We start from the raw sequence: 26,822 nt of genomic DNA, 5'->3' as shown, positions 1-26,822 counted from the left end.
TTGGAGTTACAATTAATTTCTTAAGGACAGTTAAGGAGAATTTTTCTGGGTACTCCACCAAATTACCGTATCACTATCGGAGTCAATGGTTGGTGTCATTTCCAGCGAGAAACGCGGTATATCCTCATCGTCGGAAAATACGAGAGGTTCAGCATCGAAACCAGATTCTTTGTCGGGACTATAGAAACTATCGCGACCGGGTGAGTCGGGCTCCAGGGCCTCCATTTCCGGCTGGAGTTGGCGCCAACGCTTCGGTTTGGAGACTTGCGTTGCCCGGGGAGTATCTGGTGTTTTGGGTTCCTCTTCTTCGGAATCACGCAGGATATCACGTTCGTTGGCCACACGCTTGCGTTTTTCATCGAAGGAGATTCGGTGTTTTTCCACCCTAAGAAAGGGAGTGCTTGTGTTTCCAGCTGAGGGACGCAGAAGATCCTCCTCTTGATCCGCCGAATCTTCATCATTATCCGAGACCTTGGGCAGCGGGGATTCGTTCAGGGAGTGCTTGCTCTTCGATCGTCTCACTTCCTTGCCTTGACTATCAACTCTAACTGAAGAATCAGAATCTTCGGAGAGATCCACAATCTGTACGGTCTCCACATATTCGGGTACAAAAGGTTCTACACTCTCTAGTATATTGACGGTATCCACGATTTCACCCTGCTGAGGCTCGAAATCAATATTCTGCACCGACATCTTATCGTTTTGAATATTTTTCACCTTAATTTCCACAACTTGGGCCGGGGAACTTGGGGCCTTTCGCTTGGTTTTCGCCGGTTTGGGTGGTGGAGACTTAGAGATCTTATCGGGATTAAGGGAAATCTGGGAGAAGAGAGTACTGGACTCAGCCAGTCGGAATGTTTGAGGTGGCAGAAGATCCGGCAGGACTTGATCCGGGGAATTCTCCACACCCTTTGTTGGAGACTCCGAGGTACTGGTGTTTGTGGATGGAGATGGGGATTCCCCTGACTGGGGTGTCCTGGCACGTCGTTGTCGCACTGTATCGCTCACAACAACTATTTCCGTATCATCATTTTGGGGAGAGTTCGAATTTCGCGCGGCAAGCGTTGTGGCTTCATTGAAACGCGTTTTCAACACATCCTGCATAATAAATGCATAGTTCGGTATAAATTACAAAGCTGTGTAGACTCTCATAAACTAAACAAATGCATTTCTGAAAGCCCATGAAGCCTGTTATATAGGTATTTTTACATTTAGGTACAAGTCTCCATTAAAAAAGCAGTGGCCATTTATTAGCGTTGGTTGGATGGTGAGCGGTGGTTTTTGGTGGATTCATTTTTAATTTAATTTTTTTTATTTTGGTGGTGGTGGTGAGCGGTGGATTGGAAGGATTACGTTTTTATGTTGTATTTGGGATACATGGTTTGGACATTTGACGCAGCCACAACCAATCGAACGCCACAACAACAATTAGAGGGGGGATTCAAGTATAAAACTCTACACATTAAAAATTGGAAGCGTGAAAATGACACCAAAGTTAGACCCCGTAGAGCTCTAGTGATACGGTGATTTCTGGTTTTTTATTTAATATTTATAATAATGGTTTATTCGTTTAACTGGGGTGATGTGGTAGATTTGATGGTTTGGCATTTACCAGCACGGGTAAATGTGGTTGGATCTGGATTAGCTTTTGGTGGAGAGATTATTTAATGGTTTATGAAATTGGCAAAATAAAAACAATAATGGGTTGAGTAAAATAAGTATGGTATAAGCGGAAAACAATGTAACGGCTGTTGGTAGTGCGGGAAAAAAGGAATTAACTGGAAAATTAATTTTTAAAAATGGTTAAAGTATTTATGATTATTTAAAAAAAATTACAGATAGCGTTGAGTTAATCAAAAGCTTGTATTAATATGTTTATAATTTGTAATTTATAGAAACAAAGTTAAGAATTATCTATTACTGTGTAAAATATAAATAAAATAAACTAATATGTTAGGATAAAAAGTAGCAACGCGCAGTTACTTTAATATTAAACATATTATTATGAATTCCATTCAATTTTGTCGCCTAGCCGCAAATTCAAACCAATTTATTTTGACCCTCTTTATTTTAGAAATCTAATTCCGATCCCATTTTCTCTTGCTGTTGACTACGATTTAAATTTTAAATCACTTCGCATTAAATCAAGCTGTACATTCCAATAAATCAAATGATGTCGAACCAATGATGTGAAACAGAAGGAGTAAAAGCAGAGGGAAATGGAAACCCAATTCCATTTGCTTTCAGCCAGGCCAAAAGGTGTCCGAGTAGAATGAACCTCAGTGGGAATGGGAAGTGTGAGGCGAGGCGACTCCGATGTGAAAGCGAAATGTAAGGTAAGCAAATAAAGACAAAAAACCCGGAACCCGATAACAAGCACAGAAGTTGGCAAGGATAGACCATATATTATGTACAGGTGGAAAGGACATGGGAAAGCGGATGGGGAAGCTTTGTGTAATTAAGAGGATTTGTTTGCTTGCTACGACTCACCACGACAATTGCAATTACTTGCTGCTGCAATTTCTCAATTTCCGGATTCGAGGGCACATTTATCTCCTTCAGGTCATGCTCCATTGCCCTGCAATAAGATTACAATTACTAGATTAGGGACATCCCAATAGCAAGCAATAATAATTATAATGCAATATTAGGTTTATACATTGAGAAGAAAACTTAACAAATTGAATGAAACTTAAGCAAAAGAACATTTGCTGGGGCTAATTACAGGTAATAAATCAACAAAGCTACATATATTTAAGATGAATTGCCAGTTGCAACGTACTTTAAAGTCTCCAGGGAAATGTTGTCCAGGTTCTGGAGGGTGGCCTTCATCTCCGTGAGCCTCTTGATGATGTCCGCACTGGTCAACTTGTGGTAGGTGGCCTTCAAACCATCGATTCTTTGACGAGTGTCCACCATGCAGCTCTGATCACAGGACTTGCTGTACTCATTGTAGTGGTCCTCGCACCTCCGCAGCACATCCTCGAACTCCAGGAGAATGGAGTTCCTATCGTGCACCTCCTGCGGCGACTCGAAACGTCGGATTAGGGTATCCGCCGAATCGAAGCACTCCTCTAATTGCCTCGCCAGTGTGAGCAGACTTTCGAGGAACGCCTTTGACTGGGTCACATTCTCCCCGAGGGCATTGTAGAGGTGCTTCAGCGCATCAATCCGCTGGCTGAGTTGCTTTGGGGACTTTGTGTACCTGTCCTCACAAACCCTGCGACCGGTTTTGATTGTGCTCTCGATTTCCGCCTTTATCTCCGACAATGTGCGATAAATTTGCTGCAGATTGTGGAAAGAAAAATTATTTAGAATTATTTTATTTACAAGTAAAATATTTATTTAAACTTAGGTAAGGAACTTCACTCACCAGACACTTTTGGTACTGAGCCTGAACTGTAGTGGGACCGGCGGATGCCACATCAAGTACGAGAGTGGATCGTTCCACATTCCGAAGATCTGCATAGGCCCGATTCAATCGTGATTCGTAGGCTGGTTGGGGGGCGGTGCACTTGCTCAGCTTCGCCTGGCAGACCTTGAACCTCACCTCCATCAGATTGAGCTGCTCCTGGAGTCGATTGGCAGCCCCAATTTTGCCGTTCCTTGTGTGCTCGTCTATAAGCTCGGTGATCTCCTTGAAGTTTTTCTCGTTGGCCACAAACTCGCGAGCCAATCGCTACAAATATATACATATTTGGGGTTTTACAAAATACTTTAGACATTAAACAGCAATAATTAAGATTAATAACATTTTTTTTACCTGAAAATCCTCTGGCAGGTCCTCAATGGTCACATCGTTTTCCAGATGCTCGCTGAGTATCTCGTCCACCCGGGTCAGCCACTTCTCGAACTGCACAATGCACTTCTCGGACTGCTCCGCCTCGCTGACCTTTTGTTCCAGGAGCTCGGTTCGCTTCTTGGCCTGCTGCTGGAGCTGTGTCCACCGCTGGACGGTGTCATCGATGTCCCTTCGCATGGAGTCGGCCATGAATTCGTTGTCAATTAGCTCGTTGCCAATTTCCTGAATCTTCTCCAGCCATTCCTCAGAGTGCGAGCGCAGAACGTTCTCCAGATCCTAAGGGATAATGAAAGCATAAATAAGATTTAACATGCAATGTAATACCAACTCACATCAAGTTCCTCCATGATCTCCTCGGCGTCGGCTGCATTCTCTGGCGTGTTGCGTATCTTGTTCTCCAACTTGTCCAGGTAACCCGTCTCGCTCACCATGAACTTCTTGAACTCCCCCAGTTGCGTTGATATGTGCTCGAGTAGAGCTGTCTTCGCATAAACCAGCTCGGTGACCTCCGTCCATCTGGCATTGATGCGTGTGAACTGCTTGGCCAGCGATCCGTATCGGGATTCCCTGTCCTTATCCTGAAGTTCATCCATTTGGAGGAGCAACTCACCGCCCAGTTCGTTGAGTTCCCTAAACTGTATGGTTTCTTTCTCGCAGGTCTCCTTGAGAGTCTGGAAGCGACACTTGCTCTGGAACAGCTCATTGGAGTTACCTATATCATTGATTCCCGATTTGGGTGTGTTGCTCTCTAGGTCAGTAAGCCACTGATCAGTTTTCTTCAATCTCTGCTGGATGAGATCGATCTGCGATTGAAGGGCTGTCTGCTGTTGCTTCTTCTCACGATGAACCTTTTCCACTTGATCGTACAGGGTATTCAGAGCTCTGATCTGCGATTGCAGGGATTCTTTTTGGGCAGGCTCTGCCTCCTTGATAAGAATTTCGCTGAAATTCCTAGCGCTTATCACATCTATCTCTAGTTTTCGGAGATCCTGAATGCTTTCATTCAGCTTTGAATCCGCTGCACTTCGCAAAATGGCTATAATGGCATTGTACTCCGCTGCAAAGTGGTTTAGATTTTCAATAGCCGTTGTTTGCTTAATCACACGTTCATTTAGCTGTTCTGGAAGTCTATTCCAAATGGTTTGTAGTTCTTCGCCAATCAGGTGTTTTGGTAAATTATCATAGGTTGGTCGGAGGGAATCCATTTCATCTACCAATTGGTTGAGGGAGTGCTGCTGCTTTTGCATGACCTCCAGATTGGAAACGCGTACCTTTTGACTCGATACTTTGTTTACAAAATCTTGGATTTGCTTTAACTGTCTGGAGAGACTTTCACCACCCCTCTGTTGGATGAGAGCCTGTAGAGCCTGCTTCATGTCATGCCAACTATCGTAGAACAGACCGAAGTCTTGCTTCCATTCCAGCAGCGAGTTATCCAGCTCTTCGGTGGCTGTTTTAGCCTCTGAAATCTCAGAGGACAGGGATTCCATGTGGCTCAAACGCTGCTCCAGTTCTTTGCCACTGGCTGAACCAGCGTGTTGCTTATACCAATCCCTAGAATCAGCTAGGACTAACTTAAATCCCGTAAGACTATTATAATACTTTTCCTTGGCCAAGAGCGTGCTACTTTCGCTCTGCTGGCTTGATAGTCTCTGAGCCAAAGTTGCATATCTTTGCTCCAACTGCTTGATGTGGGTTTCTTCTAAAAGAAGGTTCCTCGAAGGATCCTCCAGTTCACACACCTCGTAGAGTTTCTTAAGCTCGGGTAAGGTACCACTACGTTGGTTATTTTCCGCCTGAAGTTCCTTGAGTAATTCACACTGTTGGCGCAGACTTTGTCTCTGTAACTGCTGTAGCTTCTGCTCCACTTCCTGAACGAAGACAAAGTGCTCCATGATCTGATTTTCCAGGGCATAAAAGTTATCAGCATTCCTCAGCTTTCGCTTCTTGCTGGCCAAATCATGTTCCTCGTCGTCCTCTTGAGACTCCTCTTCGCCAAACCGTATGATCATCTGGTAGTCCACCCAACCTTCAGGACGCACCACCCGACTATCATCGTAACTCGCACGATCTCGTCCAAAATTAAAGCCCTTGGTTTCTATCCTCACCGTTTGCACTTCAACAATCTGTTTCAAGGCATCCAAGCGATCTTCGTAGCTCTCCAACTGGATGAGAACCCTTTCCCCCTTGTCATCGCCATCCTGCAAAGTGGCAGCTACCATTTGCCGCAGATCTATCAGATATCTCTGAAGTTCCAGCAGATCTTTGGCACAATAGTTGAGCTCGTTAATACGCTGCGTAATACCCCCCACATCGGTGACATCCCTGCTCTCCATCAGCTTGAGATCCTGCTCGCGGGCATCCAACCATCTGGAGATACATTTATACTGCTGTAGTTTCTCGGTTCGCAGATCGCTCCACTTAACCACATGCGACCATCTCTCGCCCAGGGCACTCAGACGATCTTCTAGATCATTAAAGTTGCCAGAGGTATCGTTCACAATGACCACCATACTACTCAGACTATCCACCAATTCCTGCTGTTCACTCAGGTCGGCTTTCAGTTTTCGAGCTTCAAGCAGTTGCTTCTCAGCTTCCCCCAGAGTGGGTCCTATATCGCTCATGTGGGAAATACGATCCTCCACACTGGTTAGAAACTGTCGAAGCTGTTCGAGTTTTTGCTTCTGGAACTCGGCCAATCGCATTAGGATTTTAGCTTGGACATCCAGGGCTCGCAACCTCAAAGTTTCCCATCGTTCGTTGAGCAAGACCATTTGTTGTCTCACTTCGTTCTGATCCTCCTGACTTAGACCAGCTCCAGCTTTCTGGGATTCGTTAATGAGGTTGCTACCCTCCTCCAGAGCTTCACCTACATACTCCTGATGTTCGGTTAGTTTAAGCATGAAGCTCTCGTTTTCGTGAAATTGCAGTTTGGCGGTGTGGAAGTCCTCGGGATCGGGAAGATCCTGTGAGAGCAGCTGTTCATCCTCCAGCAAGAGGGTGAGTACTGCCTCGAGAGCTGTCTGATAGCCACTGATCTCCACACTGGCATTGGTGGCCGTGCTCAAGGGGCGCATGGACTGGGTCTTCAGTTCCCCTGAGGAGCGCTGATCCATACTACCAGCACTATCTGAGGTGTAGAGCTCCAAACTGGCACGATCATTGTCCAGCGGCACCTCGTCCAAGTCTGTGATGCTGGTGCAGGGCACTCTGCTCGGATCCTGATCCTGTCCCTCATCCTGCTCCCTTGCCCTCATGGATTCCATGGCATGGTACAGGCACATCACATACATCTGTATCGATTTATTATCCGGCTTGTGGGTGTGCACATCCTCGGCATCCAGCAGCTTTTCGATTTTGAAATGCCGGTGTGCCAAATCGAAACCCAAATGGAGTCTTTGCAATGCATGTTGCTGCAAGGCGGCCTGCAGATTCAACTCCTCCACGTGGGCATCCAGGATCATGAGGAAGGCTCTGCCATCGGACCACGAATTGGAGAAATCATTGAGTTGCAGGCCATGTGGTTCCGTGTACTGGCGCGCCCAGGCCAACAGGGACTTCTCAACCCCGTTACTCGAATGACTCTTGACTAGATGCTGGCCATTGAACTCCAGCGCTATCAGCCAGATGAGGCCAAGGGTCAGCTTGGCATTGCCGCCCACTATGTCATCGCTGGAGATGTTCACCAACTTGACCCCGTGCTGCTGGATCACGGTTATCACCTTGTTCAGATTGTTGATGTGGTGCACCCGCATCCGACCCTTTTCGGGTTTCTAAAGGGAGTAGGACATAGGAAACATCGTATTATTAATTTATCTAGTTAATGGTCCTGTTCGTATAGGTTACATTATTTTGTATGTGAGATATTAAACAATTTTTCTGAAGATTGATTCGGTTTACAGAATACAAAGAATATCACACTTTAGAATGTACTATAACATTTAGTAGTTCAACGCAAATTGAATATAAAGGTAAGGTTTAATTATACGTTTTTTAAGGTTGTTTATAGTATATTGAAATGGCTAAATGTTAAATTCTTTTTAAAATCGTTATGAGTATATGTTTTTTAAACAAAGTTCTGAGCACATTTGGTAATTCAAAACATAGTAAATACAAAGATATACTCAAGGCTATCTTCAAACCCTTTTTAAAGCCGAATACCAATCTCTTGAACACATCTTGATCATTAATCATAAGTGATCTATACTGACCAGGTGTGTTTGTGTCAGGGTGCTCAGCAGGGCCAACAACCGATGTCCGTCCCGCAGGTCCAGAAACAAATCCTTCACTGGTGTGCACTGGGTATCGATGAGATGTGAATTGATCCATTTCGTGAATGTTTTCTTCTGTATGTGCTGTCGTTCATCTAGAGCAGAAAAAAATATAGAAAGAAAAGTGGAGAAATGGTTAGATCCATTAGAGCCAAAATAGTTGCCAACTTTCTTTAGTTAACCTCGAGCCAAGTCGGCCGGCTTTAGTGCCAGATTGTAGGCCATCGCCATCGCCTTTTGCCAGACCCAACCCAAAAGAGTCTTTGGAACGCCAAGTCGGAATTCAGACTCAAGTCTTGTCTATCGCAAGGGCCCAACCCAAAACGCAGCTCAGCACAGTCCAACTTTGCTTTTGCTAATGAACTGCAACCAAACGTGCCAAATCACTCGCTCGAAATCAATTAGCGGAGACGTCGCTTGCAGTTTTCCAACTCGATCGTAGAGAGCCGAGAGTCTAGTCAGCCAGTCAGCAATTGAGTACGGATTGCACAGGGAAGAATAGATCAAATTGATTTACAAACTACAACACACAAAAAAAAAACCAAAAAGGACGGAAAAATTCAAGAATATTCTGTAAGATTCAAGAACAATCCGTTCATATTTGTTGAAAATTTATAGCTTTAAAGTCTATTGGATCAAATCGCGAGGAATTTCGTGCAACTTTATGAAGAAAAACTTTTTACGCATTTGGTTGTCGAACTTATTTCACTCTATAAAAAACTTATAAATAATAAGATACCATCCAATAATAAAGATAATAAGAACCAAAAAATTTTATAAAAGGTACTTATCATTTTTATGGTTTGTTGTTTAAAATAGGGATAACCCAAAATAAATTTTTAATCGAATTTACCAATTTATGTACAACAAATACCTAATCATTTTCGATCATTAAGACCTATACCAAGATTTAAAAGACACCTTCAAGACCATTCTTGTACGAAAATGAAATAAATTGATCATTTTTCCGTGTGCAGGGCTATGATATACCACCTTTTTGCCTGCGTCATTTGTCAGTTTTGTGTGAAACCGCTGCTCATTCTGGTCTGGTCGAAAGCAATTTGCATCGCTCCTAAGAAGAAGTCTCTGATTGATGGCCGTCTTGGCCAGACAATTATATGAATTGGCAGCGGCTTGCGTGTAATTACTGATCGATTTTTGTTCTTTTCGGCTGTGAGTAATTACTGCAATGTTGGACTTGATTTGACTTGCCTTTTTCTACGCTATATGCAAATTGACAGGTGAACTGGGCTTTGGAAAACTAGACAACTCACGAAATGCATGGAAAAGCTCAACTATGTCACGCTCTGAACAACTTTCGGATCCGATTACTGTAATTAACTTGTTCTAATCGGTTTTCGACGAGGTGATGAGGGAAAACTCAAAGTGTGTGCTGACTTAAGCTAATTACAAATTATGTAAGCAGCTAATCAGCGGGTTTGAAGTTCATGGAAAGTAAGTCTGTGCTTTAAGCTATACCAAAATAGTTAAATTGAAAGAAAAGTTTCTGACATTGGCTAGTCAATATTACAGGAATTACCAAACTCGAAGTATGTACATGTTCCTTTTGTTAAATAGCTTTAATTTTATTAAATATTTACAGCTTATCGATAAATCATGTTAATTTATGGCCAATATTCCGAAACGCACGTCATAATTTATATAATTGATGATATATATGAAGTCCTAGAATCTTCAATTTGCCAACTCAAATATCTCATTACCATTCAAAGAGAAACACTCCCAAGCACACATAGACAATCCATTGCGGAGGACATAACTCATCTCATTCCTTGTGGCAAATAGGAAAAGCAAGCCCCTGGCGAAGGCACAAGGAGGCACTCAAGACATCGCCGCAGTCGCTCTCAATGCGGAATTTAATTGCCATATAAATGAAGGACAGCCAGTGCCTCCCCAAAGACTAATTGCCGAGCGGTACGAACGCAGCACACAATATTGATCGATGTGGCAAGTCACGATGCTGATGCTGATGCTGTTGCTGATGCTGCCTGCCCCGCCATAGTTGGCGACAAACTGTTGCATGTGACCCACAAATGAGGCCAACTGTAAAATGGGCACCAAGGCAAAGGACCCAGCCAAATTGAGCCTAGTTCTAATGGGCCCTGGCGATGACGATGAGATGCCACACGTACGATTGCCGCCAGTCATTCAACAGAGAGAAAGCGAGTTCCCTGGGAATTCTCCGGGGGACGACTGTCCCCATCCCCAGCCAATTTCGACTGCCACCGCCCGCAGATAATTAAATGAAATTTCATTAATTGAGCTTTAGACTCTTTGCATTCATTAACTACACACTCTCCCAAGTGTAGAGGCCCGGTAAAAGCAAATGGAACTTGCCACAATTGAAATTGTCTATGCTGAATTGGCAGGGGCGTATCATAAAGGGGGATTTAACAAATCAATACGAAATGAGTATAAAGAAACAGCAAAATATTTAATTCTATTTTAAAAAACACAACAAGTAATCAACTAATATTATTAAATATATGGTTCAAAATCTCTTCGAAAGGTGTCTAAAAGTGTGCAGTGAAAATGAACGGCAAGAATCCATAGAACCAGACTTAAAGTATTTTCTTGCATACTTTTAGACACCTAAATACTTTGTAGTGATTTCTGATTTTACCCTTGATAGCGATCTGTTTTAAGCACATGCTGATTTCAGTGTTTATCAGCATACCATATTATTATCCCAATAGTATTTATATGTTGATTTGATCAGAATATTAAGGGTTGTCACGGAACTTTACCCACTTTTATCTAACAGGTTTTCCACTTGCGTGTTTATTATTCAACTTGTTCACCTTACCCCTCCTATATACGCCCATGTCTCTGTGGGCAATTATATATATTTTGCTATGCCGTAGATAACTGCAGCATCATCAGCTTTGCACAGCAGCATCATCATCGTAGCCGTCAACATTTTCCAGCTCCGAGCAGCAGCCACATTTTCAGTGTCAATTACTGCAATTTCTTTGGATGCCCCCATCTCACCTCCCAAAACCCTCTTCAGTTTCAATTGGAAGTGCAGTTTTAGCATTTCTTTTTGTTTACCAGGAAGTATATTTCTGAATATGTGCTGATGACCATCCCCCCTCAGCCTTTATCCCCCGAAAAACAGTTGGCCCAATGCCTGCTATTAGGCAGCATCGTTTTGTGCGCTGTTTGTTTTCCCAAAGTTGTTTGCAAATTGTTTTCCCCGGAAAACTCTTTCATAGCTGGCCTACCTACAGTTTTGTCTATGCTACGACGGTTGTTGTGGCTTGTTTTTTATTGACTGTTGGCACTTTTCAATGGGATCCAAAAAACAATTCAACTAAATTTATTGGTGAAACATAAAGAAACTGCAAGCCAAATGTTATTTATTGCTTTTCTTTCTGAAAAGTTTTAGGAAACTTTTGTTCCGACTTTATGATGAAGAAATAATTTGGCTTAAGTCGAGAACATTGCAAAGATGCTTTGAATGTACATTGGTGGTGAGAACATGTATTTTTGAAAAAAGGTTACTACTGACAGTAACTATAAATATGACATTTATTAAATATGTTGCATAATTTAAAAAATTTATAAACAGCTACATAAAATTTTATGAGTGACAGTCAATTATAAATGTAGCTCTAATATAGGCCTCACTTTCAATTATAGAAAAAATATTAAGGACCTTATATAACTCTGCTATACAAAATCAATATAAGCATGCGAAACACAAATTACTTCCAATATTTATGATACTCCCAACAAATAACCTTGAAATACAAAACAATCAACCAACAGATATTTGCAATTCACATTTTTGTCGAATTTTGTTTTGGCCTTTTTTCATTATTTTCTATCTCTGGCACTCGACCGATTATTATTTCAATGTAGTTAAGTTTCGAGGCAAATTTATTGCAAATTGAAAAACCAAGCAAAACAGAAATATTGTGTGCTGACTCGAATTCAATTCAATGGAATTGCGTTCAATGGATCAACTGCCTGAATGACGTACTGATGTCATTACAGTTTGTCTTTTTCTGTTCCCCTGATACCCCACAACCCCCCACCATTCCATTTGTTATTGTTACTCTTACAAACATTTATTGCCTTCAATTATAAAGCAATAAATTGGTATTTTATAGCTTTTTGTTTGTGAGCCCACCAGTCCGATATGCAAATCGAGAGGAGCCGAGCAAAATTGTTTGATATGTAAGCCCGTTAAGCGAGAAATATCGATTGCCAGTCGTTTTGTCTGTTGAGAGATTTTTTCCCCCGATTCCTGTCATGATATAAAGTTTTGATTATGGCATTATTCTTTTGGCAGCTCCATTGTGTGTTGAAATGTTTTAATGTTAGACGAAAGTTGCTCCATGGAGTGTGAAAAGTTTGTCGAACAGCCTCGTTGATTTATTGGCAGTCCGCTGAAAGCCGGTTATTGGGCTTGAAATATTATATCAAACAGCCAATTAAGTTTGCAAATTGGGGAGCGGAACTCAGGATAGACGAATTTATGGGAAATATTAAAAAAAAATATTGCATAAGATTTAAGAATCATTTTTATGTTTTTGTTTCAGTTGTAACGTTCTCGATAGAATACAAAACCTTAAAATTTGGTTATATAATTAGGTTTTATAATTATCAGTTTTTACCTATTCTCAGATCAAAGCAAAAATAGCCGGGTAATATTTTTTTAAGAAGTTTGTTTGATTTTTTATTGTTGTATTTTATGAAGGCTGATTATAATAAGTAATGGGTATTTGTAAGATAATTGGAATGTGACGAGATAGTTATAATGGTATAATGAAAGACTTAAAGTATTATGGCTTATAAAAGGCACGAACATATACAAGTTAACTCTTTCATACCGCAGTGCAGTCTTTTAATTATAATTTATAATGTACTCACCCCTGAAGGGTTAGGGAAAGTTCTTCCTGGTTTCGATTTATCTTATTGTAATCTTTTTTGTTTAATTCTTTATGGGTTTTCGAATTATTCTTGCAAAGCGTGACCCGCATCGAATGAAATGAAAACAGAAATTATATGTGTAAACAAACCAAACTGAGGACAAGGGAGTGGGACTTCGACTGGCCCCAACTTCTCTCGGTCTGTTTATTATTGGAAGCCCATTTGGCTTGTGCCGGCGACTGTTGTGCCTCGATCCCTCATTTATTGTGGGTCAACAGACAGCACCAACACGCACTGGTGTACCACCAACTATAGCGCCATTGAGCAAATATTTATTTGTTTTCCCCTGCATGTGTGTCAAGCAACATGGATGAGGTGAAGGAACTCTCCTATATGGCCACGAAATTGATAAGCCACGCAATAGTTTATACCTCTTATCAGTCTCCAAATGAGAAGAACGGAACGCATATAGGCAAACATTTCGTTACGCATTGGTTGGAAAATTAAGGGGCTAGCGTTCCGTTCGGCTGAACAATTAAATGGGTGGAATAGTACTTTGAAGTGGGATTTAAATATGTACTTAAGTACTGGGAATTGATTTACACACTAAAGCTTTAAATAGCTTTTAGAAACATTAAAGCGACATTGTTGTTCTGAAATAGAATTTATAGACTTGCCATTAAGATTAAATATCAAGCATTATACTTAAATGTATAGTAACCACAGCCATGTTTATACAAAATAATTGTTTTCTTTAAATATGGAAAAAAAGGAAAATGAAAAAAAAATGAAATAGTAATTGGTAATTAATTTATTTATCGATAACATTGAATGTATCTTTATATTTTTAATAGACCTGCGAGAACCACTTAATTTAAGGAGATAGGCTTTACTTAGGTACCAATGAACCTATACTTAAATTTGAATAAATGGCAAGTTTAAAAGAATTTGTTTCTTCTTCTGGTTCAGTGCTTTCTATTTTATGGCCAAGCCTTGCACTCACCAAAATTTCTTTTATCTCCCCATGGTTGGATGGGTTTCTGTTGTCATGACTTTATAATGAAAATTTCAGCTTTCATGCTGTACTGAAGAGAGGTCAAAAATTTAATTGCTTGGTTTTACAGGCCATATGGGAAATTCAGACTTTGGCGACCGAAATTCCATTCGCACACACGTAGCTACAAATTTTCGATCAATTTCCCGGTATTTTCTTGTATCTCTACCGTTGAGCTGAGTTCGATTACCGGCAACTTTTGTATGGCTTGGAACGTGACTTCTTACGACATTTCATTGCATGTGACATGCATTGCGATTGGAGGTTGAGCTCATATACAACACACTTTGGAGCTTTTCCCTTAATTTTTGGATTGCTTTTTAGTTTTCGTTCTTTCTGCAAAAAACATTGGTATATATGTACATATTTTATTTTAACAGCTCTTGCTTCATTGTTATGTGCGCAAATTGAGTTTTGACGGAATTGAAGGGAAACAAATTGGTAATTTCAAGTGCAAAATGTTTTATTCAATCGGTTGATGGTGGAGTATCGAACTTTTTATAGAAATAGTTCAGCGAATTGGCATTTTTAGAAAGGGCGAAAAGTGGTTGATTGTATTTTAATTTAAAATACATTTTAGCTGGAACTCAGTGTTTTGTTCTGTTAATGCCAAATGCAGCGAATTTTAGTTCACGAATAGTTATCTTGAATTTGAAATGGCTTTACTTTTATATTTGAATTTAACCTAAAATTCCTGACAATCCTCTTTATTTTTCAATTTATAAAAAAGCTTTGAGTACATATACTTAATCATCATCATCAATAATAAATACTAATAAATGTTACGTACATAACAAGTTTATCACATGGCGCTAATCTTTATATTTATTCATATATTTTACGCCTCGTCGACAACCTGTTTATAGGTTCTTCAAACACTCTCTCCAAATTAAGACACACTTTAAGGCAAGAGACTCGAAATTAAATGCCTCATTCGAGCAAACATTTGAACCACCTTTGAGCCCGCATAAATTAGAATAGACCAAAGTGCATTTTCAATGGCCCAAAAAGTCTACGAACTGAATATCTAAATGTAAATGGTGGGTAGGAATGTTTGTGGGGCAGGGGGAAAGGCCTGGGAAAACCTGTTCCCAACAAGAAAACGCCGCTGGCAGACACCAGCATGTCCGACACTTTAAGAGTGAGTTTCTTTCCAAAGCCTTTATCAATGTGGGAGACCCAACAACACGAAAAATAACAAAACCTGGTCATGTCTGCGATACCCGTACCCCCAACTGCCCCAGCTTCTCCCCCTCATCGCCATTCGGAATGTCCGCCCCCTCAACTTTGTTGCTTTATTTGTAGATACCGAACTGCAAGCGGAAGTTTTAATTCATTTTTGTTGTTCATATTTTTTCAGTGTTTTCGAAGCGGCTGCTTTTGCCGCAGTTTGGTCAACACTTTTATTTTTTCGCCGCTTCCGTCCGCTATAGCCGGATGGCCAAAATGTTTACGGGTGTTAATTACGCGGCGTTCAAAATTTTAAATGATTAACTAGCTAGCTGCAATGGTGCCAGGGTAATAGTTATGAAAGGAAAAGGTTTCAAGGTGGAAGATTCAAGTGGGAATTCATCTTAGAACTTGAAATTAAGCCCAGAGTTTAGAGTTCAAAATACAAGAACTTTTGGATGTTCCGAATTCTCATTCTCATGTTAACTATTTGAGTTAAATGGCTTTTTTGAACACATTTCTCAATCCCTTGTTAACTTTTGTCTTTAAGTTCATTTGCTTTCTTTAATCTTTATAGTTAGTGCTTATCTTAATGAAAACTCTTAACTAGAAGGTATGCTCTGGTTAAAAATTTAGGTCATATTTAACACTGTAGCATCTGATACCAGAATGTGTAAAAATTTGTCGTTAACATCACATTGAGAATCGAAATTGTCCCTTTAAACAATTTAAGTTCTTGTTAGCTTTGACACACAACAAACATGACATTGAGATATCGGACCACCACAAACTTAAGGTAATACTATTGTACTTTTGTAAGGCAATTTAAAACCTATTAAAAATTTGTTTGAAATCCACTCTGTTCCCTGAGATACTGAAAAAAGTTCTGTTTTTTATCGTAGGTTTCATTCATTCATCCACTTGCCCAACCCCTTAGACACTGGCCGTCACTTATCTATAAATATTTATGAAATTATTTAGTCATATCTTAGCCAAACGGCCCACACTAAAACGCTTTACGCCTTTTGAAGTCTATTTTTTCGGCGGTTTTTGGCTCTCTTACTACCCAGCTCTTGCTGACTACCCACTTCTGCGATTGTCTGACTGACGGTGCACGAAAATTGATTACAAAATCACTTAACCGCCACCGGTTTGGCTGCCGTTCGCTGCTTAAATTTTACGCATTCATTAATGTTACGGATAATTGAATTTACTTATCGCGAAATTCATTCATTCATACATTAATTGCAAGTCAAGCAGTAACGACACGGCTTGCATCGTCATCACCATCACCATCATTATCATTGTAACCGTCATCATCACTGCGGTTGACAAATTTCTCAATTCCCCGTGGTGATTATTGTTTAGAGCTCAAACTGGTTCTTAGCTCGGTCTTAGTGCTTTAAAAATATTTACTCGGTGATGGTAGAAATGTTTTGTTAATGGTCTTTAAGGAGGCTTAAAGATGCATTACCAGAAGGGAACCGAATAAGTAATGAATAATTAATTAAATCATAGGTTTTGCGTATTTTGGTATTCATTTGTATTGTATTGTTTGCTCTTGAGATTTATTTCTTTAATTCTCCATTTAATTGATGGGTCACAATATCAATTGTGCTTGCAAAAAAAGTTAAGAATGGACTGACAGAATAATTTAAGTAATCATTTTGTGGGTAAATCGACAAAGTCTCAGAGGACTTATTTACAAATGATTTATGTCTTTAAAATTTGCAGAAAGTACATTATAAGAGAGAGGTTATTTTTGCAGCTTGAGTTTATTTTTTTAAGGAAGTAACAATTTTCCTTAGGCTAAAAGTTAGCAAAACAAGTTTTCAAAATGATTGTTCTTCAATAGTTTCTTGTGCAGCCCTGTCATTTTCAAGCCCATTTCACTTTCAATTTGTAGTTCTCCAAACAAATTAGGCTCTTGTGAATATATCGAAAAGGCCAACAAAGGTTCGCCTTAGGGTACTTTTACTGTAATTTTAAAATGGTTGTCTGTACTTCTTTCACTTTACCTCACGGCTTATTTCTCCGAGGGCTTATTAAAGCCCGCTTTACTTGAATGCCGCTTCAATTGCTCCGAGCACTTGATCCTGGCTCCTGTTTTTGCTCCTGCTCCTGCCACTTTCGCTACTTCAAAACGAGATGATGATGGCTTCCTTGTTATTTTTATGAACGCTATGTGAGCGAACAAGCCCCGTGGCCCTTGGACCCGACATAATTGATAGGGGTTTAAGTATCTGTACATACATATTTCCCCTGCCCTTGAATGCGTGAGAATTGGCAGCATTCGAGTCATGTGTTATTCATTTATATGTAACGATTGTAACGATTCGCTGGTGGAAATTATTGGACAAATAATGACCGGACATATACACACTCTTTAGTGTGGGAAATACAGATGTGCATCTCTGATAGTTTGTATTTGCCGCTTGCTTCATTTAATTCCTGTCAATTAAGTGATGTCTGTTTGTTGTTCTTCTTCCTGGAGGCCTTTTTAATTGAATTCCCTGACCGACGGACCGCGATAGGCACTCGCTTAAAATGTTTGTTTATCCGTTGTGAGCTTCAGGATTTATTTATTTACCGCTGGATACACAATTCACGCATCACCCACTAACATTTAAGGAGCGCTTAACTGAAGGATGTCACTTTTATATCAGCTAAATGTTGAAGTACAATGAACTTCTTTATAAAGAAATGACTTCAAAAGCTGTGTTTGAAATCAAATAATAAAGAAACAAGTAAATTTATTAAATAGATATAAATAGTTACAAGATTGTCTTTAAATAACACCTTATAAATCAGTTACACTAGTGAAAAAATAATGTAGGTATGGAAATTCTAAAAAGAATTTGATTTAAATATCAAAACTAAACTATTTCCCCAACCAATTAAACTTATGTTCATTAAAGAAGCTCAAAATATAGTTAGGGATCTTGGACAAGTGTCCAATATAGGTTATTATTAAAATATTTTTGTAACTTCCCCGAACCTATGAAAGACCTCCTACTGCAAGATATCTTTAGCTTCCCAAACTTGGAAGCTTTTCGTGTATGATAACTTCAATAAATAGATAACGGAGGAGTAGGCCTTTTTGATAATTTCGTAATGCCCTTTGCCACGTTACTTGATATCTTCTTTAAAGTATAATAGCTAGCACAGTTCGATCATTGAACCTGCCAATATATATTTATATCTGACGAAATGCCACAGCCGACCTTATTTGTTATCAAACTTGACACTATTTTGAAGTGAATTCAATCAATTCCCTGGCTGTCATATACATTTTGCATTCATTGATATACATTCACAAGACTCAGACCCTCCGCCGACATAGAGTTGCGAAACGCACTGTCTGCTCAGGTGCACTCGAGGCCGACTGTTAAACACTAGAGAAGCACCTGGAAAACAACAAGTCGTCGGTGTAGTTAAACAATGTATACGAATACGCAACTAAAAATAAACATGGCACAAACTGTCAACCGGCTTTAATCAATATTTTGCCATTGCTCACCCCCACTGACTATGGCATTAACAATAACAATATCAGGTTCCGACGGACGATGGCTAATTAGAAAGTTTTCCTAGCCAATAAGGTAAAAATCGAAAAGCCAAACATTGCAGAAACCAAAATAAAAGGCCAGAGATTGTTGAGTGAAATGTTGGCCAACTCACTTGACCAAAAGGTGGGTATCTCTTTACTTTTTTCCCTCCTTTCTCCTGCACGTATCCCCGTCTTTTTTACACCCGACTTAAACTTAAACCCATTGAGGCGTTACAAATCATCGACTGCAACTGATCGTTTACCATCTTGACATATCGATGCATGCACACGCGTACTATATGGCAGATATTATCCCACTGAATACTGAAACTTGGCGCCCTTTCTCTTTTCGTAAGATATATGTACACTACTATGTATGTAAGTACATCAACGATTGTTCCCCCTGATTCTTTACTGGCACGCAACATCGATCAATGATAAGACAGTTTGAGTTATGAATTGAATTTATTATTCGGTTTTCAGCGGGTGGGCAGACTCCAAGATCGCAGTGAGGCGGGTCTGCCATTTTGTGGGGCGTATAGATTGATTGCCTAAATAATAATTGAATGAGAAATTATTGGCGGTCTTTCGACGAGGAGAACAGCAAGATCCATTTCAGATAATAGACACAATTTGAGGAATTTCAATTATTTGAGTGGAGTCTTTAGCGTGTATTATTGTTTCTATATGATACTTTTGTAGAAAACTAAATACAAGAGATCCAGTATTGTTTTCTTAAGGAATTTTCTACTTTACGCTCTGGAGAATTTTTATCTGTCATTGTCAAAAGGTCAAAAGATGTTTTAAAACTACTTTATAAAGTAGAACAGTATTGTCAATCAATATTGCTTACCAATAAATAAAATTGAATCTCATAAAAAGTTTTCTGCTTAATGCCTAATGTTTTTAGAATTTACCTTGAATGCTTCAAATCAACCTGATCAACCAAAAACTCACCCATAATTTCCACTGGGCAAATACATTTACCCCCATTCATTTCGTTTCCCCGCAATTCAGCTACAAAATCCAATCAAGCAATAAACAAATGGAAACCCATTAACCAAAAAAAGAGCAAACTAGCAGGAATAACAAATTGCAAGCTGTAGTTGGAGTAATTTTTTATGGGCGTGCGCATTTTTTCACTCCCTCGTGTGTGTTGCTGGGTACATATGACTTGCATTTGTGTGTGCTCCAGATCCAAGTCAGCGATTCCAAGCCAAACACACAAAAAATACCAAAAATCAAATAAAAACCGACACATGTGGCCAAATGCAAATGCGCATTTTGTCGCATTCCAAGCCCAGCTGGTCGAGTTGATTCGAACTGGCGGCTTTGCCGGTTTTCAGCCGCAGACAAACCAGCGACAGTCAAAGCCCTGCCTAGTGCCATCCACATTGGAAATTGGATTCCAAAAACAAGTGAATGATTTGCGATTAGGACATGCAGATTACTCTAGTTTTATTAAAGGAAAAAATCGAACTATTTATTGTAAAAAAATATCATGTATTTTGGTAAGGTGAATCCTAATAAGTTTATAATATTTTAATTTTCTCAAAATAATTGGAAATTGGATACCATTATGCTATTAAGTCATGCAGATTACTCTAGTTATATAAATGGGAAATATCTAACTATTTATTGTAATGTTATACAATGTTTATTTTGGTTTATTCAATCCCAACGAGTTTATAATATCTAAACTTCTTTAAATTAATTTTCATAAGACGTTCGTGGAAACAGCTTTTTAAATATCTTGAAGACCTTCAAAAATAAAATCTTTTTAAAACTTCATAATACCTTTGAAACGGCAACATTAAGCTTATAGATCTTTATCATAGGATCCATTATGTTTTATTTAAAACAACTATTTAGTTTGAAAGAATAGTCTCCCCTATTCTGTTAATAAAATCTTTTCACTTTAAAATCTGAGTTCTTCAATGTAAACTTTTCTGGACTATGTGGGTTCAGATCAAGAATTAAACATATTGCAACATTATTTGATCGGAAATACAATATACCCTTACATATAATGATGTTGGGGACTATAAAAACCCACTCACACAAATTGGTGCGGTTCGTATCTAAATCGAGTCTCAATTACACACGAGCACAGGCCCCTTGCCGCCTATTTTCCACCCCCTTCCCTGGCGGTTGGATTCTCATTAGCTGAACGCGGGTTACGCAGACCGCTCGGCTGTGGAGCGTTGGCAATCGCCGTCTATAAGCCAAACCACACCCTACTCTTTGGTCCCACCCTCGCACACCACCGACTTTTCCACTAGCCCCTTCAGAACTCAACCGACTTTGCATTCTGATCATTAAATGCCTAACCAAATGAGTTAAAGCGATATATCTGTGGTTCTGAATGGGGTGTGTGCCATCACTTTGTTGTTGCTGTACACTGGGGAAAAACGATATCATGTGGATTGATTTTAGTTCAGTTCGTCTTAAGACTCAAAATATTTAAGCTTCAAACTGCCTTTTAACTTTTTAAATTTTAAGTGAATAAATTATATTTTGTAAAAATAAAATCAAATCTTAAAATTTTTTAAATAAGATAGTATAGGAATAAAGTTTTCCTTTTACTTCTCTATTCAAACTTTAAAGAATATAGTTTTGAGTTCTTTGGTTCAGAATAATTTTTTCTCAGTGAGTGCATGCATATTTTTATCTGAAAGTACGTTCAACATGTGGTCGTCTGTTTGTCTCTGTTTTTTTAAGTCGTTCTTGCAGCTGAAGAAAGCATGGAAATTATCTCAGCGATGTGAAATGGGGGCACGAGTTCTGAGCTCTCGAAATGATTGCTCTCCCCTCAATGGGGTTAATTTTCAACAAGGGGGTGCTGTAGGATCATCTGTGGAGTTTTTGTAATTATCTCTGAACATGTGTGGGAACAAATGAATACAGAAACTTTTTGAAATAACTTGTCGTCTTCACTTTAAAGATGGAAAATTGGAATTGCAATCGTGGCGTGGAAAACTTTTGTCTCATATTATTATCTAAACTATCATGCTCAAAATCTTCATATGGATTGAAACAATAACCTCAACAGTTTTCAAGAATTTATTTCTACAAAGTTCATTTAAAAAAAGAAGTAATTTTTTAATAAACCAAAAAAAGTAAACTTAAATCTTACCAATTAAAATTCCGGGTTCCATATTCGTGGTTATAATCCTTAGTTCGCTTAATCCCAGTAGCGAATTGGTTTGATTTCAATAAAAGTTAAAACATAAAACCAATGCTTTTTAAGGTCGTAACGAATTTTAAAATATCGTTGAATCACATGGAGCACAATTCGGATTATTTTTTCGATTTGATTGATTTGATTCGTGGAATGGCAACTGATATGGCCACATTCCGTTTTTTTTTTTACCACTTTCGCACCTTTTTGTTTTGTTTACTGCTTCGTTTCGTAATATTTCGCTTTAAATGCTAAAATTTGAAGGTGTGCCAAGAAATTCTGGAAAACTAAATAAAAAGGGCAAAATGCCGAAATTGTTAGATGACACCTGTTGTTTATTTTCTTATAAGATTTGTTGATTTTCCCACCAACAAGCAAAAAAAAAAAACTTTTGCGCATGCGCGAAGGCGAAAATAAACAACAGAAAAAGCATGGTGAAAAGAGAGAGGGGAAGACAGCGGAAAACAAACGAAACTACCGTTAGGCTTTTCCTCCGCTTTTAATGAGTTTTCTTGTTTGTTTGCCTGCCATTTGTGATTTTAACAAGCCGCGTTGTTTACCAATTTGATTGTTTTATTTATTTTTTGCCCTTTCTTTATCATTTTCTTATGAGATACCACAAATCACACAGGTGCTTCCTCTCTCTCTCTCTCCCTCTCTCACTCGATCGCTCTCTTTAAAAAACAAACACCGGTTAACGGGGAACGTTGGATATGGCCGGAACAGGCGGCATAAAAAGCGAAAACCAGAAATGGAACGTGTGGCAAGCGGAACAGACAACAGTTTTGTTGTTGCTATCGTGGGTAATTTGTGAGTCAAAGAATCAAGAATGCGAGTGTATGTGTGTGTTTGTTGGAAGAAAAAAATGAGTCAAAACCACCGAAAAACTCGTTAAAAACCCAGGTAAAACCTTAAATTTGGCACACTGAATGCAATTTCCTGCACTTGCTGTCGAAATTCCTTTGAATTTATTAATATTTCTCCACTTTTGTTTGAACAACTTGTGGCACACTCACACACACACGCACAAGTTCTACACCTTGAACTTGCGTCAGCTTTTTTTGCTTTTCTTTTTTATCTGCCCGTTTTTGGCCACACTCTTTGCACTTTTTTAATTAACTACCTTACTTTTTGGGTTATTAATCTTTTGGCACACACACTTTTTGCAGCCAATTAATGATTTCTTTTGTTACTTCTTTTTTTCTCGGCTTAAAACGACGGCGCGCATAAAAAACTAGAAACTACATGTCGTTTTTCCGACGCGTTTTAAGTCTGTCCAAGTCGAAAAGAGTCCAAAAGTGATCTGAAACGCGATCGGGAAAAATATATACAGACCAGTGTCTCTCCGAAACGGTGATTCTTATTGGAACGGGTTGGAGAGAGAGTTTCAAAGCGCGCCTCAAAACGTTCCGATTCAGCTGTGTCGGTGCTCAGAGAGAGAGAGAGATAGGAGAAGCCCCTATTGGAATTCAATTGAAATCGAATCGGAATTAATTGAAGGGCTGTGGACAGTGGGTCAAAATGTACGGTTTCTTGCCTGGAACCTTAAGTAAAATTAAAATTTTAACTGCAATTTATCAAGGTTTTTTATATATTAACTCTTAATTCTTAAATTATATTTGTTAGCAGTTACAGAATTTTATACAACCTAAAAGTAGGTCTTGGGACTCTTAGGCTAAAATTACCAAATAAAAATGATAATACATGATATTCAAAATAATATTTATTCTTCGTCATAGCTCAGGTTAAAGAAACACATTTAAATCATTTAAAACTTTTAAAATATGAAATAAATAGATTTTGTCTTAAAAAAGATGACATAATAGATTACAAATCTTAAAAGTTTTTACAGTTTTAAAAAATTATTTTAAAAATATTTAATCTATAATTTTACAATTTCCCATACCAAACCTTAAACCAAAATACAAGCAAAAACCCAAAAATACTAGAACACCCATGAACTGTTCGACAAACAAAGCAGGCGCTGTAATAGCCTTCTCTATCAAAACCCTGCTATTCAGCAAACCCTTTCGGTAAGAGCTCTCCTTGAAATCAAGCCCAAAATCTAAAATTTCCGGCAAAAAAAAACACCGAGAGTTCAAGTCCTGAGTCGCACATAATGTCCTTGAACCGCGGATTTAAAATATTTCTTCGGGCAATTCCGGCCCAGATTTTTCGTCGCGGCAAGTCGGACTATGGGAAAACGATATGCAATCTGAAGGTCAACAAGGATACCAAGGTTTTAGTGCAAGGATTCACCGGCAAACAGGCAACTTTTCACTCAGAGGAGTCGATAAAGTATGGCACCAATATTGTGGGTGGTGTCAATCCGAAAAAGGGTGGTTCGGAGCATCTGAAGAAACCGGTTTTCAAGTCCGTGGCCGAGGCGGTTGAGAAGGTGAAACCAGATGCCACGGTGATCTTCATACCGCCTCCCTCCGCCGCCGAGGGAATTTGCTCGGCCATCGAGAGTGAGATTGGTCTCATTGTGGCCATCACGGAGGGTATTCCCCAGTCGGATATGGTGAGGATATCCCAGATGCTGAATTGTCAGGAGAAATCCCGCCTGCTGGGACCCAACTGCCCGGGAATTATCTCCCCGGAACAGTGCAAGATCGGCATAATGCCGGGTCATATCCATAAGCGCGGAGTGGTGGGCATAGTCTCACGATCGGGAACTCTAACCTACGAATCGGTGCATCAGACCACCAACGTGGGATTGGGTCAGGCCCTTTGCATTGGCCTGGGCGGAGATCCCTTCAACGGAACCAGCTTTATAGACGCCCTCAAGGTCTTTCTGCCCGACAAGGAGGTCAAGGGCATTATCATGATCGGCGAGATCGGGGGATCCGCCGAGGAAGAGGCCGCCGAATATCTGAAGGAGCACAATACGGGATGCGAGGCCAAGCCGGTGGTTGGGTTCATCGCAGGTCAGACTGCTCCGCCGGGTCGTCGAATGGGTCACGCTGGCGCCATCATTTCGGGTGGCAAGGGGGCGGCCAAGGACAAGGTCGCCGCCCTGGAGAAAGCCGGAGTTCGCGTGACCGCCAATCCCTGTCATTTGGGAACCACACTCCTCGAGGAAATGATTCGCCTGAAACTGGTGCCCAAGCCAGATGAGAAGAAGGCCCAGGCTGGCAAGAAATAGTAATGGCGAAAAAATAATGTGTGCTCTATAAGCCGAACTTAAGGGTTTTAGAAAATATATAATTGAAACAAATTTTGTAGCCTTCGAAAATTCATTTTAGGTTGTGATAACCATTTTTTTATGCCTTAGGGAGTTGATAGAAAATTCTTTATAATTGGTATATCAAGGGCTTGCCAGATGGAATTTTGAAATTTAATAGCACCAATGGTGCTTCCAAGTATTAACATTTCCACCCATGCTTTTCATTTTATAACCATTTTTTCTGTATGCAAAAGTTTTGCCCGCACCGGTTTTTTATCTTGAGTCTCATATCAAAAAATGTTTCGTTTTTTAAAGCCCATAACAAACACAAGATAAGCGAGAAATAATTTGGCCATGGCCAGAAATGAAACCAGAAAGTCTTACCCATAGTCTTCACGCGAAATTCTTCGTAGTCCATCAGCGGAGGAGTCTCGGCTCCTCGGACGGTGTCCAGAAAGTCCTCCTCGCTATAAACCGAGTCGTAATCGCTGGGATCATGCATTGTTTTGGTTTTTATTTGGCTGATTAAATCACTGAAAGGCACTCAACACTATAGCATACTCTTGGGCAGCGTCAAATAAACACAGGCTATTTGATTTACTTGGAAATCTAGTTGTAAGAATGGCCACAGTAGGTGTAAATGCAATCAAAAGAAGTTTTAATCCCGGAAACACTTGAGGGGCCTTTATGGCACCCGGAGCCACCGATAATGGAGGATCGATAACCGAGGGCACCGACAACCGCATGCGCTTCCAATTTAAACACGACTAAGGCGGGCCCGAGAATTTTCACCGCCGTTCTACGTTCTCAGCTAATCAAGAGCAAATACTACGAAGGCTATCAAAAACAACAAAACAAATCTACTGGCTGATTAGAATATCAAGTAGTATAACAAGTAGGAAATCTTCGTCGGTGTTTGTAGAACTCAGGATACCCCTTAATACTAACCTTTCGATTTCTAAATGCATGTAATAACTAAAAAAATGGCTATAGAGCTCCGATGTCGATATTGTTCTATAAAATGGTCTTCAGTAAGAATATAAACAATTTCTTTTATATTTAACCAAGACATATTAAAATAATGTTATTTCATAACACTCAAAAAAGTGTCAAGGCGATGCCAAAACATGTTGGGAATTATAATGTTCTAGAGGCTTTGAGGATCTTTGTTTTAAGAAATTTATACCATGTGGTTATACCATGGACTACTCTAAGAAAGTGATAATGACCCGATGATTTCTTTTGGCTGTCATACCCATCGATTGTCTAGGAATACCAGGTATAAAAACATACACTTTTATTTGCACTGAGAGCGCGTGCTATCTCCGCTCTCACTCTCCCTCAGCGAAAGTAATTATAGGGAAGTTCTTAGTGCCTGCGGGTGCAAGTGAGACAGAGTAAATATCTTATCGGCCGTGTAAACTTGGACTGAAATAACTTACGACTGTCAACCGCCTGGAATTCCTTTAATGAATTAATGCATTAGAGTGATAGCCGTACATTAAAAATGTTAAGGTAGAGTTGAAAAAGAAATATCAAAGAAAGATATTCGAATACTGCCCATTCCTCAAAATAGTTTGATAAGTTTGTTAATAAATTGGGTGATACTAATCATGAAAAAATCATTGGTAATACATTTAACGTTTGATTAATAAATGTAGTAAAGAGAAAATGTATATAAATCCATAATTATCAATATATATCCCCCTTTCCACTTATTAAAACA

The 26,822-nt window shown here is 39.5% G+C and overlaps 2 protein-coding genes across 17 annotated transcripts in view; one reads left to right on the top strand and one right to left on the bottom strand.

Annotated features, from left to right (window-relative positions):
* Positions 1-25,791, bottom strand: part of LOC119559918 (dystrophin) — a 151,390-nt gene extending 125,599 nt beyond the window's left edge. For 3 of the 16 annotated variants that reach the window (XM_037873111.1, XM_037873101.1, XM_037873102.1), the window contains exons 1-8: positions 25,481-25,790; positions 8,014-8,168; positions 4,135-7,575; positions 3,764-4,078; positions 3,374-3,679; positions 2,783-3,285; positions 2,491-2,578; positions 67-1,098 (exon numbers count right to left, since the gene is read on the bottom strand). In XM_037873111.1, the coding sequence (XP_037729039.1) occupies positions 67-1,098; positions 2,491-2,578; positions 2,783-3,285; positions 3,374-3,679; positions 3,764-4,078; positions 4,135-7,575; positions 8,014-8,168; positions 25,481-25,598 (5,958 nt within the window). In that variant the 5' untranslated portion in view covers positions 25,599-25,790. Of the gene's footprint in view, positions 1-66; positions 1,099-2,490; positions 2,579-2,782; positions 3,286-3,373; positions 3,680-3,763; positions 4,079-4,134; positions 7,576-8,013; positions 8,169-8,255; positions 8,314-21,882; positions 22,215-23,050; positions 23,206-25,480 lie in introns of those variants that run through there. The other 13 variants (XM_037873107.1, XM_037873108.1, XM_037873109.1 and 10 more) reach the window with 11 other exon arrangements.
* Positions 23,926-25,147, top strand: LOC119559921 (succinate--CoA ligase [ADP/GDP-forming] subunit alpha, mitochondrial). The gene has a single exon (XM_037873124.1). It carries the CDS (start codon positions 24,047-24,049, stop codon positions 25,073-25,075), a length of 1,029 nt encoding a protein of 342 aa, XP_037729052.1. The 5' UTR covers positions 23,926-24,046; the 3' UTR covers positions 25,076-25,147.
* Positions 25,792-26,822: the final 1,031 nt, after the last annotated feature.

The sequence above is a fragment of the Drosophila subpulchrella genome, unplaced genomic scaffold (genome assembly GCF_014743375.2).
Source record: "Drosophila subpulchrella strain 33 F10 #4 breed RU33 unplaced genomic scaffold, RU_Dsub_v1.1 Primary Assembly Seq354, whole genome shotgun sequence".
Lineage (NCBI taxonomy): Eukaryota > Metazoa > Arthropoda > Insecta > Diptera > Drosophilidae > Drosophila > Drosophila subpulchrella.
The sequence above is the reverse complement of the archived record's forward strand: the minus strand, read 5'-3'. Positions and strand labels throughout refer to the sequence as shown.